Source organism: Moschus berezovskii, chromosome 6 (genome assembly GCF_049115385.1).
Source record: "Moschus berezovskii isolate FMDL1 chromosome 6, NW_MosBer_1.0, whole genome shotgun sequence".
Lineage (NCBI taxonomy): Eukaryota > Metazoa > Chordata > Mammalia > Artiodactyla > Moschidae > Moschus > Moschus berezovskii.
The window spans coordinates 36,251,568-36,268,957 of record NC_142465.1 but is presented as its reverse complement, the minus strand read 5'-3'; the positions used below and the strand labels follow the sequence as shown (position 1 = coordinate 36,268,957).

At 40.5% G+C, this 17,390-nt stretch overlaps 1 protein-coding gene across 1 annotated transcript; it reads left to right on the top strand.

Annotated features, from left to right (window-relative positions):
* The first annotated feature begins 1,146 nt into the window (after positions 1-1,146).
* On the top strand, positions 1,147-16,803 carry LOC129537198 (uncharacterized). Its single transcript, XM_055396636.2, has 3 exons — positions 1,147-1,230; positions 6,554-7,168; positions 16,366-16,803. Exons 1-3 carry the CDS (start codon positions 1,147-1,149, stop codon positions 16,801-16,803), a joined length of 1,137 nt encoding a protein of 378 aa, XP_055252611.2.
* The last annotated feature ends 587 nt before the right edge of the window (positions 16,804-17,390 follow it).

Here is a 17,390-nt window from a genome sequence, read left to right as displayed (position 1 = left end):
CTTAGGTAGGAATTTAGCGCTATACATAATTGGGTGGAAAGGATCCATCATCCTGTGAGAACAGGGGAGTTCCGAGTAGGGCAGAATTATTATTTCTAATATTAGAATATTAGAACTAATATTAGATTAGTTCTAATATTAGAACTAATATTTCTGAATAGACCTTCAGACCTTCAATCTGTCCCTTTACTAATAGCAGTAAATCTTTTTCTTTTTCTATCATCAGAGAACAAGCATTCAGAATTTGCATGTTCAATTCTCACTGTAATGTTTAGGAAGTCATTATGTTCGTATTAAATCTCTCCTACTTTTTAATCGTGTTTTGGAGTTAGGATATATCAGATGCTATATCAGATCCCTTCTATTTTCAGATGCTTATAGACACTGTATTCCTTCTTAATGTTTAGCTCTTCGTTTTCTCTTCTTCCACTTCCTTTTCTATACACTCTCAATTTCCCCCCTCTGTTTTCCTTTCACCCAGTTTTCCCACTTATTTCTACTTCTCTCTCTTTTCTTTTCCTTCTTCCTTTCTCATCTCTGGTGGTGGGTATCTGTCACTGAGCTGCATCTGGTTGAATTCCCCTCTGCTTTCCATGTCTTTAAATCTCTCATGTTGCCTATCTTAATTTTAGAAGATATATATGCCGTTACTGCCAATTTTTTTAGCTTTGCATTCCCTGTAGGTGTTTCTTGATAGGTATAGGCAGTGTTTGGGGAGTAGGCCATTTCCATTATATCTGTTTTGGAATGATCCCCTAGAACTTGAACCTAGAAATTTTCATATTGAGGGCCCAGAAATGTCACGGAGGGGCAGAGTGAACTATTTAATCCAAGAGTGACTTTGAATCCTGGGCCCCCGTGGACTTGTTGAAGCTGAGGTCAGAGTCTGGGCAGGAGAAGTAAGTGAACTACATTTCAGACAGGTGGACATGACTAAGAAGAAACTGAAGTTCACTTTATGGAATTACTCTGATCTACAGGAGCACAAATGTTTATTTGTGGCTTGTTTGTTAGAGAGAATATTCTGTGATACCTAGTACCTTGTTAACTACCATCAGGGGTTAACCAGTTAAACATTTGTGTAAGTAAATGGGACAATATCTTGAAAATCACATCCTACCTCATTCTGTTGCTTGACTGGTAATGATGTTTGTCTCTGAATCACTGCGGCAAATAACAGAGAAACTGATGGTATTTGAAGAACTTGTCCAGGGAGGATGGTCTGACCTGGTGAGACACTCTGGAAGAGAAGTTTTGTGTGATGACCTTGTTAGTTCTCTGTCATCTATACCATGGCTGATGAATGTTTACTTAAATATTAAATAATAATATTAAGTTGTGTGTACTGTGCTTTATAGAATAGGTATTCAATATTACATGTCACATATTCCATTTGTTAATAACCTTATTTTGCCTCCACCTTTGTTATAGAGTATATTTTTACCTTCTTCAGGATTTTAAATTCTGTCTCGGTGCTAACTAATTGAATTTTAGCACCATGACTTGAAAATCACAATGCTGTCTTATCTGTTAGCTGAAGAAATATCAGCAAGAAAATAAGAAAACAGTCATTCTCCTAGAGCTTCAGATAAGATAACATTATTCTGTAGTATAAAACATGTCCTTGCAAATATTATTTCTGACAAAGATTCCTCTAAGATTTGGCATTAGAAATTGTGGCTATGTGCTATAAAGCTAATTTCAAACCCCTAAAATGTAATTTTTATTGGTGGTCTTAATTATGGCCATGGTGTTATTTAAGTTGATATCTCTCTGTTTTCTGAAAGGTCTATATACTTATGACATTTGTTAGTCACGGGATTTTCTTCTGCCAAGTGCTTAGAGATAAAATAAATAACTACTCATGACTCCTTGGGTTTCTTATTTAAAGCACCCAGAGTCTGTCAGTTCAGTTCAGTTCAGTTGCTCAGTCGTGTCCGACTCTTTGCGATCCCATGAATCACAGCACGCCAGGCCTCCCTGTCTATCACCAACTCCCGGAGTTCACTCAAATTCATGTCCATTGATTCGGTGTGCCATCCAGCCATCTCATTCTCTGTCGTCCCCTTCTCCTCCCGCCCCCAATCCCTCCCAGCATCAGAGTTTTTTCGAGTGAGTCAACTCTTCGCATGAGGTGGCCAAAGTATTGGAGTTTCAGCTTTGGCATCAGTCCTTCCAATGAACACCCAGGGCTGATCTCCTTTAGAATGGACTGGTTGGATCTCCTTGCAGTCCAAGGGACTCGCAAGAGTCTTCTCCAGCACCACAGTTCAAAAGCATCAATTCTTCAGCGATCAGCTTTCTTCACAGTCCAACTCTCACATTCACACATGACCACTGGAAAAACCATAGCCTTGACTAGATGGACCTTGTTTGGCAAAGTAATGTCTCTGCTTTTTAATATGCTGTCTAGGTTGGTCATAACTTTCCTTCCAAGGACTCTGTAATTTCTTTTAAATTAACAATATTTTTATAAAGTCGTTCACATATATCATTTGACTCTCCAATTTATTATTATATTTTAAGAATACAATTTAATCTCATTGAAGAACCTCTGTCATTTTGGACACTGCAGCTAAAACAGTTTGTTAAGGAGAAAAGAGTAGAAAGTGAATTATCAGTTGTGGTCTAGTTTGACCTCAGATTTGATTTTGTTAACTCACAGCTTTGATCCATTTTAGAACTGTCTGCAAGCAAAACTCCAAGAGCCTTTCAGCAGAGCAATGATTTGCATTGGCGGAGCAGCCACATCAAAGTAGAAATGGGACTGTCTTGATATACCACACCTCTGTTAACCAAAGACTTAATGAGGCAAGAGAACACAGTGTTAGATACTGTTAGGGGTGTGTAGGGTGGGGAATAACTGCCTCCATGTTCCTGATGTTTCCTTCCACAGGAACGGAACTGAAGTAGCACCACACTCCTGACCCTTCCCTTCGCCTTCATTCACACTACCTCCTGAGTAGCTTACTTGATTTGTGATTTTAGAAGGAAAGTTGAGCACGTGTGTCTGTCTCTTTCCTCTCCCCTTGGGAATGAGTGGCTTTTCTCAGAGAAGGCTTACCCTTGTTTGGGGAGGCTCTGACAGTGTACTGTGCTGCCATTTATAAGGGAAAAAGTCTAACTCTGTGCTTCTGCATTCAGTTCAATTCAGTTCAGTTCAGTTCAGTCGCTCAGTTGTGTCCGACTCTTTGCGACCCCATGAATCACAGCACGCCAGGTCTCCCTGTCCATCACCAGAGGAATTCCAATTGGTAAAATTTCTACTTTGTTATAAAGAAAACTGGGATTTTATCCTCCATTTGCAGACTCATTTCTCAGTTGATTCAGAAATGATGGGAAAGAGTAGTGTTATCTCCTGGACCTCCTCAAGTCCCAATAGATTATTACTGTAATATTATCACATGTATAGAAATAAAATTAAAAACAAAGAAGTATGATAAAGCTTTGGCCAAAACGAAAGATACTGAGCCATAATGGTGTTTGGCAGATCCTGAGAGAGAAGTCTGCTGATACACATATACTGAATTCTCAAAAAACAGTGCTGGTGAGTTAAGTCTACATTCCGTGACCACAGGAGCACACTGAACAAAGTGTGTTACTGTAGACTAGACTGAGGGGAAAATGTCTCATTGTAAAGGAAGACTCTGACTCCTGTCATATCTCCTGAAGAGGACTAGGACACTTGTGAATAATTCAACATTTAGCCACAATGTAACTGTGGCCTTCCTAGCATGCTTATTTATTCTGTGGAGTATGTTTCTTTTAGGGATGAGGTTGGCTCACTTAAGTTGTAAAGAGGGACTCACCAGTCTTATTTATCATGTAAACTCTTCTCTTAGAAAGAACTTCAGACTCAGGCTCCTTTAAAGAAAATGTGCCTCTAGCAAGTTTAAATCCCACACAGCTTGAAATATGGTTCCTCTTTTGTATACTATAATTTAATACTTTTTGGATTAAATACAACATTTCGTGACCTCAAAGCAAAAATGCATCATTTTTACAGGTGAAAAATCTTTATGGTAGATACATTTATCTTAGGGTTCATGGACTGCTAGATAGGTATGTTTTGTAGTGTCTGAAATGTTGTAGGAAAAGTTGTGTGTGTAAGAGCCTTTTTTCTTGGCAAGTTCATAGTTCAGTCAACTTCTAAAAGGTAGCTGAAACTCACAACAGTTGAAAAAACTTGTGATTTAGAGATTTGAAGTCATTAAATTCCCATAGGCTTCTCTTCTTTAAACTGAACATGAAAGTACTCTCTCAATTCTCACAGAATTGTTTGTTTCCTCAAAAGTGCCTCCTATGATGAACTTATGGTTGCTGGGGGAAAGGATGAGGGGGAAGGACAGTTAGGTAGTTTGGGATTGACATGTACACACTGCTTTCTTTAAAATGGGTAACCAACAAGGACACACTGTATAGCACATGGGACTCTGCTCAATGTTACGTGACAGCCTGGATGGGAAGGGAATTTGGGAGAGAATGGATACATGTATACGTGTCGCTGAGTCCCTTCACTGCTCACCTGAAACTATCATAACATTGTTAATCGGCTATACCCCAATATAAAATTTTAATAAGTATCTCCTATGGAGAGTGATTGAGTGATGGTTGAGCACCCAGTTCCAGTGCCAATGAACTTTGGAGATAGACTATAGATATCCCCACGATATCTCAAAGAATTCAAGGCAAGTAGTTTATTACTAGCTGGGGCTTTGGCTCCCAACCCTTGTGTGGGAGATACCCTAGCTCTCATGTTTGAGGTGGACCACATGTTAAGCTTTTATTTGTTTTCCCAAGTCACTCAGTAGCCTCAGGCCTAAAATAGTAATACTACCTGAGAAGCCTCCTTGTTGATTTTCTCCAGACCTATACTCCAGTATTTCCATCACAAATAAAAGAGAATAAACTGACCTAAGAACACAGGCAACTGAGTTGGGATGGGGAGGAGAGTGCAATAAGTAACTAAATAGCTTATTAATGACATAGGTTCAGAAAATGACATTCTGAATCACCAGGGAGGCAGTGCCTCTCGCCATATGAGTAACCAGATCTTACCCAGAGAAAATACTAATTTTTTTTTTTTTTGGAGTGGAATCGGGAGGAAGTGGTGAAACAACAACAACAACACTAAAATGGATCTTCAAGGCACTTAAGTAGGTCCATCCTGGGGAATATTGCTATGGCGGGGAGTGGTTTTCAATTTCTTTCAAGGTTAGGAAAACCAGAAATGGTAGCTAAAGGAACTTCCTGTCCCACAAGGACACTTAAGCAGTGATATGACTTTGGGCTTCCCTGGTGGCTCAAATGGTAAAGAATCTGCCCACAATGCAGGAGACCCAGGTTTGATTCCTGGGTTAGGAAGATCATCTGGAGAAGGGATGGCTATGTACTCTATGGCTACCCACTCCAGTATTCTTGCCTGGAGAATTCCATGCACAGAAGAGCCTGGCAAGCTACAGTCCATGGGGTCACAAAAAGTAGGACATGACTGAGTGACTAACACTTTCGCTTTTCACTTTCATTAAATTCTGGTAGAGTATACAGTATAGTTGATGGCAGTAATATTTTCAAGTTAAATATTATATAATATGAGGTGATTAAGAGCTCTAATAGGGCTTCGATAAAATACTGGGGACTCTGAAGAGTAATGAAATAATAAAATACTTGGGAAAAATCTGCACAAGAAGAAAAAAATATCAGATGTAAGAAAAATATTTGCTAATGACTGACATATTAAAAAATGTTCTTGGAAAAAGGCATCTTTGTAAAAGAAAAAATGGTCATTAAGTGAGAACCTAAGTTAAGCCCCAAATATTTCAGATTATGTACAAAGTTGAAATTATACCTAAATTTTGAGAAGGCAGAAAGTAGCCATAAAAAGATGTTCTTATAGTAAACTGAATTATTAGGGGATATGTCATTATTGTTATATAAAGGACAGATAGATGAAAAACACTTTCTGTTCAATCTTTATTAGGGAAGATAAAAATTTCTGCTCCAAATTTGACAATGTATGAATAGGGTGGAGGTAGCAAATTCCATAATGGCCAATACATAATAATTTTGAAATCAATTATATACAATAAAAAATGTGAACTCATTGGGGTTTATTTGAGGATTGAGTGAAAATTTCCCTTGCATTTCAAGGCTGAGAACTAAAAGCCAGCCCTTAAGATTTACAAGACTTGTATTCCCTCTTCCATCTCTGAAAATTCTCCTAATCACATAAGATTAGATGAAAGGCAGCCTTCAGGAAGAAGGCAAAGGCATCTACCCTCCTGATTCTAGCTCAGAGAATGTGTAGTTCACCCTAAAGTGGCCAATCAATTTCTCTTTGTTAACTAAGAATGAGAGAACATATACCTTTTTACTAAATAGTAAAACTAACATAAATTAGAAATCAGACTTAAAAAAGAAAAATAGGGTCATTTATCATTCAAAAATAAGACATGATGACAAGTCAGAAATCCATGAGGGATGAGCCCTGAATCAGCCCTCTTAAGAAAGAAGGGCAACTGAGATCTATAGTGAATATTAGTGAGACCCCCAGGCGCGGGGCGGAGAGGAGGGGTTGTCTCAAAGTCTCTCTTTCCCTGGCAGGGGCGGCGGCGAATCCCCGCGCGAGCCCAGGGTGTCAGAGGCAAGGGCAGAAGAAACAAAGTTCCCGGGGCTTCTCCGAGGCCGCTGTCCCGGTTGTCAGTTCGGCCTCCCCCTCGTCGCCGAGGCAATGGCTTCCAAACTCCTGCGTGCGGTCATCCTTGGGCCGCCGGGCTCGGGCAAGGGCACCGTGTGCCAGCGGATAGCCCAGAACTTTGGCCTTCAGCATCTCTCCAGCGGCCACTTCTTGCGGGAGAACATCAAGGCCAACACGGAAGTTGGTGATATGGCAAAGCAATACATAGAGAAAGGCCTTTTGGTTCCCGATCATGTGATCACACGCCTCATGCTTCTGGAGTTGGAGAACAGGCGCGGCGAGCACTGGCTACTTGATGGTTTTCCTCGAACATTAGTTCAGGCTGAAGCCTTGGACAGAATATGTGACCTGGATCTAGTGATCACTTTGAACATTCCATTTGAAACGCTCAAAGATCGTCTCAGCCGACGTTGGATTCACCATCCCAGTGGAAGGGTATATAACCTGGACTTCAACCCACCTCATGTACATGTAAGAGTATACAAAGTACTTTCACACATTGACAAGGAGGTAAAACATTTCAGTTGATAAGTGGGGGAACAATATGAGTAGGCTCTTCCAAAAAGAGCAAATATACGTAGCCAACAAATATTTTAAAATTATCATTCACTTGTAATGAAGGAATGTAAATTAACACCTTTATTGCTGGTTAGGATTTGGCAACATGGTACTGTTATTTGTATTAGATATATGAAATGTTAATCATCTTTTAGAGAAGCAACCTAGCAACGTACATTAAAATTTTTAAATATATGTTTCATTCAACCTACTTCTGGGAGTACAGTCTATGAAAATATAAGCATTGCATTTAGGTAAGGTAAGGTCATGTACACAGTGAGGCTTATTTTGGTGCTGTTTGTAATGGGAAAAATAAAACTTGAAAACAATACAAATGTTCATCTCTAGGGGTGGCTAAATAAATTTGGCAATAATCACATTTTGGAATATTATGTAGTCAGTAAAAATAAAATTGAATTAGTACTATATTCATTGGGAAGATTTCCCAGAGAAGGAAATGGCAACCCACTCCAGTATTCTTGCCTGGAGAATTCCATGGACAGAGGAGCCTGGTGGGCTATAGTCTGTAGTGTTGCCAAGTGTTGGACGCAACTGAGTGACTAGTGCTTTACTTACTATATTCTTTGACCTAGAGTAATACTTTCCCCTGAGTGTTGTTAAATGACAAATGCAAACAGCAGAATGATTCCATTTTTGTAAAACCATGACCATCCTTATTTATACATATCTGTTTACATGATTATAAGTGCTCTCTAGCTTCATAACGGAGAAGGCAATGGCAAGCCACTCCAGTACTATTGCCTAGAAAATCCCATGGATGGAGGAGCCTGGTAGGCTGCAGTCCGTGGGGTCGCTAAGGGTCGGACACGACTGAGCGACTTCACTTTCCCCTTCATCCACAACTAAAGATCAGAAGCAATTGTTGGGTTGTTTGGAAGATTTTACTGCCCATCTGTATAGGGAGAGAACCAAATAGTTGTACCCAGTTGGGTGGTATCTCATAGCAGGGCTGTCAGAAGGAGAGGAAATTATAGTGGGTCTGTACTCTGGGAGCAAAAAGGAGAGAAACTGGAAAAACCTTGTGAGAGCAGAGCCCCTGTACTGCAGGCCTCTCTGACCCTTCATCCTATTGCACTGCCCCTGTGATTTGGTAAGGGCCAGGCCTTTGCTGCTGCTGCTGCCAAGTCTCTTCAGTTGTGTCCGACTCTGTGTGACCCCATAGACGGCAGCCCACCAGGTTCCCCAGTCCCTGGGATTCTCCAGGGAAGAACACTGGAGTGGGTTGCCATTTCCTTCTCCAATGTGTGAAAGTGAAAAGGGAAAGTGAAGTCACTCAGTAGTGTCCGACTCTTAGCAACCCCATGGATTGCAGCCCACCAGGTTCCTCCATCCATGGGATTTTCCAGGCAAGAGTACTGGAGTGGGGTGCCATTGACTTCTCCCCAGATCCTTAAATGGTCAGAAAAGAATAATTGTTTTTCTTGCTGGTTTCACATATTATTCAGAATGCCTTGGAATTATGGTATTTTAAAAGATTTTAACATGTGAGATGTAATTCTTGAACTCCATGATTTTCACTAACACATCTACATGAACTTTGAGGAAATTAGAAATAAAATTGGCAGACCATAGGAAATAAAATGTTGCCATGTATTACCTAACAAAGTCATGTAGACAAAAGCATATGGATCCATGGCTGTAAAGGTATTTTGAGGACACATGTAGATAGATGGCTTTTACAGAAGGACAATTAATCATTAGTGTGAGTCCCTGGAGGCCTCTGCTGCCATCTCAGTTACAACTTAGCAGTCATGCCAATGTATTAGAAAATACTTCAGAAGTGTTTCTATAGGCCTACCTGTTTTCCCCCCTCTTTTCTATTTTAAGTTTCTTCCCATTTCCCTTTTCTTAGAAGATGGACATTTTGCTCTTCATAGGGCATTGCCAGTAATTGGCTTGCAACAGAGATTCATCCATTTGTATAAATTGTAGAAATGTTCTAAATTCTCTTGTCGCTCTCAGTCTTCTGCTTTCTTTTTTGCTTCATCCTCCTCCTTGTTACTGAATTCGCTTCAATTTATCCATATCTTTCTGAAACAGGAACTTTGAAGTACCTGAATCCTTTGATGATGGCCTGGCCTGGATCGATGTTATAAATATGCCGTGGCTGGGCATTTCAGATGCTTGTGATGACTTAGATCCCTGCAACATCCAAAAGGTAAATGTAAGTCACCCGCTCTCCCAGAAGACCCTTTCTGTTGATCAGCACTAGTGGGAGACACCATAAATAATGGAAATGCTGAAAATAACCTCAATTTCCTTTTATAGTTGAGGTTTTTAACTCCATATTGTACCTCCTTCCATCTCTTCAGACTTGATCTCCATCATCCCTATTCATCCTCCAGCTGAGTCCTAAAGTGAATTTACTATTCTGTTAGGAGCCATAATGGAGACTAGACTTCTTTCTTCTCTCCCTTCTCACAGTTATTTTCAATATAGAGACTTGAAGAGTAAAACAACTAGGTAACCAAGGAAACAAGGCAGGAAATGATATGCAAAAACATCCATAATGATCTTGCTCTGAATATTCAAGTTCTTTGTATATGTCCAAAGGTTAATGAATATGAAACTGAGAGGAGAACTTAGTAATCAAGGAGAATTATTGAACATCAATGGATTGGATAACTTCAGCTATTCCGTAGCATTGGTTAACCTGAGCTATTTTGCAATTTAAAATGCATGAAAAAATTTCAATGACTCTAAAATCTTAGAAAAAAGAATAAAGAGAAAAAGTGAGGGGAATGAGAGAGAGAGAGAGAAACAGTGACAGAGAACAGACATGTGTGCCAATAGGATAAAAGAAAAAGGCTGAAACCCAGGGAGATTCCTGGATAAGAAATAAATGATCTTAAGAGGTAGACAGTTATATATTTCAAGAATAAAAATTCATGCCTGGAACCTGGCCTCATCACTTTAGAGGGAAACAGTAAGTCAGGTGGCAAAGTACAGAGACTTTGAAGGTAGGCATACCTGAAATTCAGCCTTAGCAGTGTCACTTACTATTGTGTGGAGTTGGCTAGTTGAGTCTCAAGTATTTTTCTCCTACAAAATGAAAATTAACTAATAATATATAATTAGCGGCCAGCATAGATTGAACAAATAAATAAACATTAGTAGTGAGCTCTGTTTTCTCTCCCTGTCCCTGTGATTTCACTTCACATGTAAAAGGAATACTGTAAACACTTGGCTAGCGTCCCAAGAGGTAGCCAAACTGGCCCTGCAGAAACCTGGCGAGAGGAGAGGATCTCATCCACGCTTTATGATCCATCCTAATGGTTCTTCCCTATTAGGAGGGCCTCTTCATCTAACTCAGTTTTTTCCCCCTGATATATTTAAGTCCTACTTCTATTCATCTGGCTCCCAGAAGTACTGCAAAAATATGGACCGTGACTCTGTATTACAATCTCTAAAAGAAGATCATCCTTGAGTCACTTCTAAGCCTCTCTCTCTCCAGGGAATAAGACAGAAAAATGACAGATAAATAGAAAATACTAACATGCATAAACATAAAGAGTAAGGTTGAGAGACATAAATGCATAAGTAAAAGTAATCTTAAAGACAGAGGAGATCCCACCCTCACCAAACAAATAATAAAGAAAAGTGTTAAAGCCAAAGAGAGAATTAGAGAGACTAAATTGGAGATAGGAAAAGAGTGTGAACATGTGATAAGATGATTTATATGTTCAAATGTGATGAATGCCCAGGCTTTTCAGGGAGGAATACAGAGAAGCACATCAGCATACACAGACACTAAGAACCAACCCCACCCTACACAGGGAGTATGTTGCACAACCACACACACAATAAAAAAAGCCAAACATGGAAAAGAGAGTGAGAGGCTAACTAGGCAGGTTGGGCATGTTTACATGATGATATGGAATCAGAACTAGATAGCCAGGTACTTGGAGTCTGCCCTCTCTAGGGCATGAGAGATTGACCTTCTGGATTATATCCCTCTCTGCAACAATGGAGTCAGGCCTTTGCCAATCAGACTGACCCCATCTAACATATCCAAGCCATTTGCCCCTCAGCAGAGCAAAGAGGGGCGGTGGACAGTTTCTGAGAGCCTGATAGAAACTTGAAGGAGAGATCCAGATAACAGTCTAGCTGCAGAGTGATGGAAAAGTAGAAGCAGAGTTAAGACATCTAAAGAGGAGACACATGGATCAGGGTGGAGGTTAACAGTCAAGATCTGTGACATCTCCCCCATGGTCGCTGTGTGCAGAATCTTGGTGTGATCTAGACACAGGTGGTCACTGAGGGAGTCAGAGCCATTTGTCTTTGATGAATAAACAGAGTCAGGGTCAGGTTTCACTGAAGAAGTGAGGAGATTTACGGACCTTCTCCCTTGACTTCAGCACACCCTGGTGATGACATTGGCTCTGCTGATCAGGCCCAGAGGAGGGATCCACATGCACAGAGTGAGGATCTAGTGAGTTCTGCTGCAAACCAGCTTCTTGTTTATAAGGTGGGAGTATGGGCTCCTTGGACACACACACACACACACACATGCATATACACACATACATATACACATAGATACACACACACACATACATATACAAACATATACACGAACACACAGAGGTAGGCATGAGCTTCGGCCTGGTTACTGTTGGGAGCCAAGTATAATAAGGCCAACTATCTTATCTTGAAGTCTTACCATTTTAACTGGATCCCTGGGGGTACCACCATACCAGTCCATTCCAAGGCTCTCTTGTGAGGCTATGTCCATGGGAAGTGGCCTGGAAGATCTAGAATAGTCTCAGATTTTCCCTGGAAATTTCTGTACCATTTGCTAGATGAGTTGATATTTAAGGGCCTGGAAGTATCATTACCCCTGTGTCCTCAGCTTCAAATCTGGGAACGCTTTAACTTTTGACCACTTATTTTCCATTTTTATTTTGAATCAATTTTCTAGTTAGAATTTCTGATGACTTAGGTTCATGTGCTCCCAATTCAGTTTTTTCATATTATACTGTGTTTAACACAATGACTATTGGTTGACTACCTATATGAATACTTTATTAAGTGCTGCTGACAGGGTGGTAAACAGGTAGTTAAAAGCTCTCCCTGATGGAGCTTTTAACTATGTGATAACATTCTAACCAGGCTTCCCTTGTGGCTCAGCTGGTAAAGAATCCGCCTGCAATGCAGGAGACCTGGGTTCAATCCCTGGGTTGGGAAGATCCCCTGGAGAAGGGAAAGGCTACCCACTCCAGTGTTCTGGCTTGGAGAATTCCATGGACTTTATAGTCCATGGCGGTACAAAGAGTCAGACAGGACTGAGGGACTTTCACTTTCACTTTCTTTCAACATTCTAACCTTCATCCTCTACCTTTTCACTGTTGTTGCTGTTTAGTTGCTAAGTCATGTCCAACTCTTTTGTGACCCCATGTAGCCCACCAGGCCGCTCTGTCCATGGGATTTCCCAGGCAAGAATACTGAGTTGGTTGACGTTTCCTTCTCCACCTCTTCATTATCATAATTCCATTATTCAAATCTGTAATAACCTTCTTTCCCCTGATTCATCCACTGTTCTTCCAAAATGCTTCCTGTTACTTAATTAGATTCTGCAAAATTCAAGAAACTTCAGTAATTCTCTCACTCCACAGTTCTTCTGCCTATTCTTCCATTGCTTGGATTCTTGGAAAGTTAAAGTTTATGCTGCTTGTGTCCTGACTCATTATAAATGTGTGGGATATCCTCCACCACTATCTCCAAGTCTGGGTCTTACAAAATCTAATATAATTGGGGCATTTTTGTAACATCAGTGAGTTTGGAGGAGAGCACAGTTTTTAAGGGACCAAGTTAAACGTCAGGAAAGTGACCTCTGCAGTAAAGATTTTTGAAGATCCTTCAAATATCCAGTCAAAAACTCCTGAAAAAGAAGTGAACTTGTCAAGCTCTTTAAAAGCATCTACTTCTGTATTATTAATTGACAGGCTAAGAAGGAAGATTACCTGTCTCTTTACTTCTCTGTAACTTCTGTCTACAGCACTTTATTGACATAATTCCACCCTAATGATACCAAAAAAAAAGCTATCCAAAAGTGGTATAACTTCAAGAGCCATTTGGGCTGAAAGTTGTTAACTCTATCAATGTTATCAGCCATTTTAAATCTGTAAATACAGATTAAGTATTCCTGGATCTTGGCCTAGAAATTCTTCACAGCTATTTTAGGACCTTAATACCTTCAGATAAATGTTATTTTAAAATAAGTGTCTAGCTTCTGGTTGTTCTTAGTAAGATAGTTGGTCTAAATACCTGGTACATCAATATCAGAAACAGAGCGTCCTTTTATAATTCAGTTTGCAACATCTGTGATCATGTGCTCCTCTCATTCTTAGTATGGTTTAAGTTTATTTTTGATCAGTCATACCACAACCCTGTCAAATGCAGAATTTCTTCTAAGTCTATTAATTTAATCAATCTTTTGATGCAGTTGATTCAGTTTATTACAGGCATTTTCTTTATTCTTTCCTTGCATAGTCTATTATTCTGTGATTAAATTGGTAATTTATTACTTTTTTAAGTTTTATTTTTTCCCTAATAAAAGAAACTAGCTACATCTCACAAAATTGTACGTATTTTTGTCACTATTTTTGGTTTTGTATAATTTTTGAATTTTTATTATTATCAATTCTATTGTTGAAGACCAGACACAAGGTATCAGATGAAAGGAACTGAGGTAAATAGGGAGTAGTGGAGGTTTTATGTTGATCTTGCTAGGTGTTAGGCAATGTTGAATGTTTGCTGTCGCTATGGCGTCAGAGGTTAAAATTTCCCTTCGTGCTCCTGTTTGTCTCCTCCATTGTCTTTTTGTTTTCTTAGAGCTGACTTCCTAAATAGGGACTGAGGGCTGCTGGTTTTTCAGCTGTAATCCTTGAAATCCTCCAGCTCTATTGATGTGGTGGGAAGGGGTCGGGGAGTGGAAGCATGCTATGGTCCTATGATTAAGTCTCAGTCTTCTAGTGAGCTTTTGTCCTTGGGCACCTTTACAAGTACCTTCTCAGATTTTCCTTTCCTTGGATCCTTCCCCAGGTTGGTTAGGTTCTTAAAGATAGTTTTCCTAGAGAGCTGGCTGTTAAGGAGAACAGAACTCTCTGTGCTTATCAAAGGATGTATTTTCCCTTCTCACTGCTGAACCAAAGGGTGTTTTTTTTTTCCCCCTGATCTTCACCATGAGAATCTGGTGGGGATGCTAGAAGTAAACCTCATGAAACTATGAGGAATCCCCTAGGGGTGAGCCTCCAGGAGTCTTTATCTCTTAAGTTAGCACAGGCTTAGTCTCCCGTAACTGGTCAGTTTTTCTTCAAGTGTTCTGACGAGGCTCTAGCTGCAGCTTCTGCTCCTAAGAAAGCTGTGATTCTCTGTGTTCACCTGTCTCCTGGTTTTGGGGTGGTGGTTTGCCCTGTGACTTCAACTTTCTGATAGTTTAAGAAGTGTTATTGATTTCAGTTTGTTCAGTACAGTTCAGTTCAGTCGCTCAGTCGTGTCCGACTCTTTGCAACCCCATGAATCACAGCACGCCAGGCCTCCCTGTCCATCACCAACTCCCGGAGTTCACTCAAACTCATGTCCATCAGTTTGTCCACCCTGTCTTTGTTTTTTTCTTCATTAATTAAGCTGCGAGTGATAACTTCCAAGCACTATACTTCTTCCATGTGGATTAGACTTATAATTTAGTTCTTGTTTTTGGAGGAGCAACTTTCTTGGAGAATTTTGAGACCACCATAGAGTGATGGTATCACACACTTCACAGCGTATTTCTCCTACCCATTGCCTTTTTTTTTTTTAAGTAAAAATAGCAGGGAAGCTGGAAGAAAATGCAAGGAACTGTAGGAACTACAGACATGTTTTTTCTTTCCTGACTGGTGCAGCAGCAGCAGGAGGGCTTCTCAGGTGAGGCTTACATAGGTTTATAGAACAAAAGTGGCCCGTGGCCAAGTGATTATAACCTGATGTGCATGTACAGTGCTGTAAGTAATTTCAGCTGTTATATAACCATGCAAAGTCATTGTTTATAGGATGTGGGGCATAAGCAAGAGGAAGTGGGGCCAGACTGACACCATCTTGGCTAATTGCTATTTCCCCACAACTATCTTCTACAGTTCCTTTGGTTCCCTTGTTGCTCTCAGTCTGCTCTTTTCAGAGCAGCAAAAAGAAAAATGATGAACAAAAAAGAGAACAGTTTAATGGGGGCTTCTGGGACAACATCAAGCATACTTACATTCACATTATAGAGGTCTCAGGAAAAGAAGAGAGAATAGAGGTCTCAGGAAAAGAAGAGAGAAGAGGGTTGAAAATGTATTTGGTGAAATGATGGCTGAAACAGATATCAAGTGCAGGATGCACAGAGAGTATCAAAGAAAATGAACTCAAACAGACTCACACCAAGACATATCATAATTAAAATTGTAAAAGTTAAAGACAGCATTCTAAAGGCAGCAAGATAAAGACAATGGGGTCATGTTCAAGAGAATCCCCAAAAGACTCGCTGACTTTTCTGCAGAATCTTTGCAGGTTGAAAGTAGTGAATTATACATTTAAAGTGCTGAAAGAGAAAAACCTGTACCTTAAGATATTCTACCCAGGTTATCACTAATAATTGAAGGAAAGATAAAGAACTTCTCAGAGAACAAAATACCAGGAGTTCATCAATACTGAACCAACCTTACAAGATATGTTGAAGGGTCTTCTGTAAGTGGAAAAGTAAAGGCTGCAACCAAAAGCAAATCTCAACCTCATGAGAGGCTGTATGTTTGCAGATGCTCCCACCGGACCTGTGCAAATCTGGTGGCCAGAAGCAGAATGGTACCCAGCAGAGTATTGTTGTGGATATGCAGGAGTTTTGACATGAACTCCCATCTTTGATGGGACAATGCAGTGACACTAAGCCAGTGACCTGGAGGTCGGAGACTACATCCTGACATGGGAAATATGCAAGGAGTGCAAGAGCATCAGTGATCTGATTGGCTTTTTGAACAACTGCTGCCTCTACAGCCAGTACATCTCCTGCTACTACAAGCAGCAGGTACTTTTGATTGAGTTGGCTCCCACTAAGCCTTTCTCTCTCATGTCCCAAGGTGTCTTTCATCAGGACATCTCTGGCAGTGTACATCAGCTTCAAGCTCACCCTCCTCATGCTTCACTTCCCTGGCTCCCTATCCTCTGCAAAACCCCACCGCCCACCCCCCCCACCCAAGTTGTTTGAGGAGTTGAATCAGAACAAGTCACAACCGGATGCTGTGATGGTCATGCTTGTGGCTGCTGATTTTGAGACCCTCTCTGAGATAGAGAGGTATAACTCTGGTCCCCAGGACTTCTTGTTTAAAATTCCAGGGATAAACACCAAAAACTGTCACTCTTTGATGAACCACATTGAGAACATTGCCAAATTAGCAAGCCTGTCCCTCGACAAGCTGGCAAGTATGCTGGGGATTGCAGTGAGTGCCAGGCAGCTCTATAACTTCATTCATACCTCCTATGCAGAGGTCCCATCCAGAGGAAAAATTAAGAAATGAACAGTGTTGCCTTTTTTCTTATCCCATGACTATGCTTCTCAGCTGCTCTTCACCTGCCCTCACAGGTCTTTATTAATTATTAGCCCAGTAACTCATTCTCTGGCTGGATGGCATCACCGACTCGATGGACATGAGTTTGAGTGAACTCCAGGAGTTGGTGATGGACAGGGAGGCCTGGCGTGCTGTGATTCATGGGGTTGCAGAGAGTCGGACACGACTGAGCAACTGAACTGAACTGAACTGAACTCATTCTCTGGGCTTTCCAGGTAGCTCAGTGGTAAAGAATTTGCCTGCCAATGCATGAGACACAGGTTCAATCCTTGGGTCAGGAAGGATCCAGAAAATCTCCAGGAAGATCCCCTGAAGAAAGAAATGGCAACCCACTCTAGTATTCTCGACTGGGAAATCCCATGGGAAGAGCAGCCAGGCGGGCTACAGCCCATGGGGTTGCAAAAGTTTTGGACATGACTTTGTCACTAAACAACAATAATAGGAAAAGAAAACCTCTACTAGTAAAGGCCAATATATAGTAAAAGTTGTGGTACTAAGATTAAAAGAAAAAATTATAAAACCACCTATAACTGCAA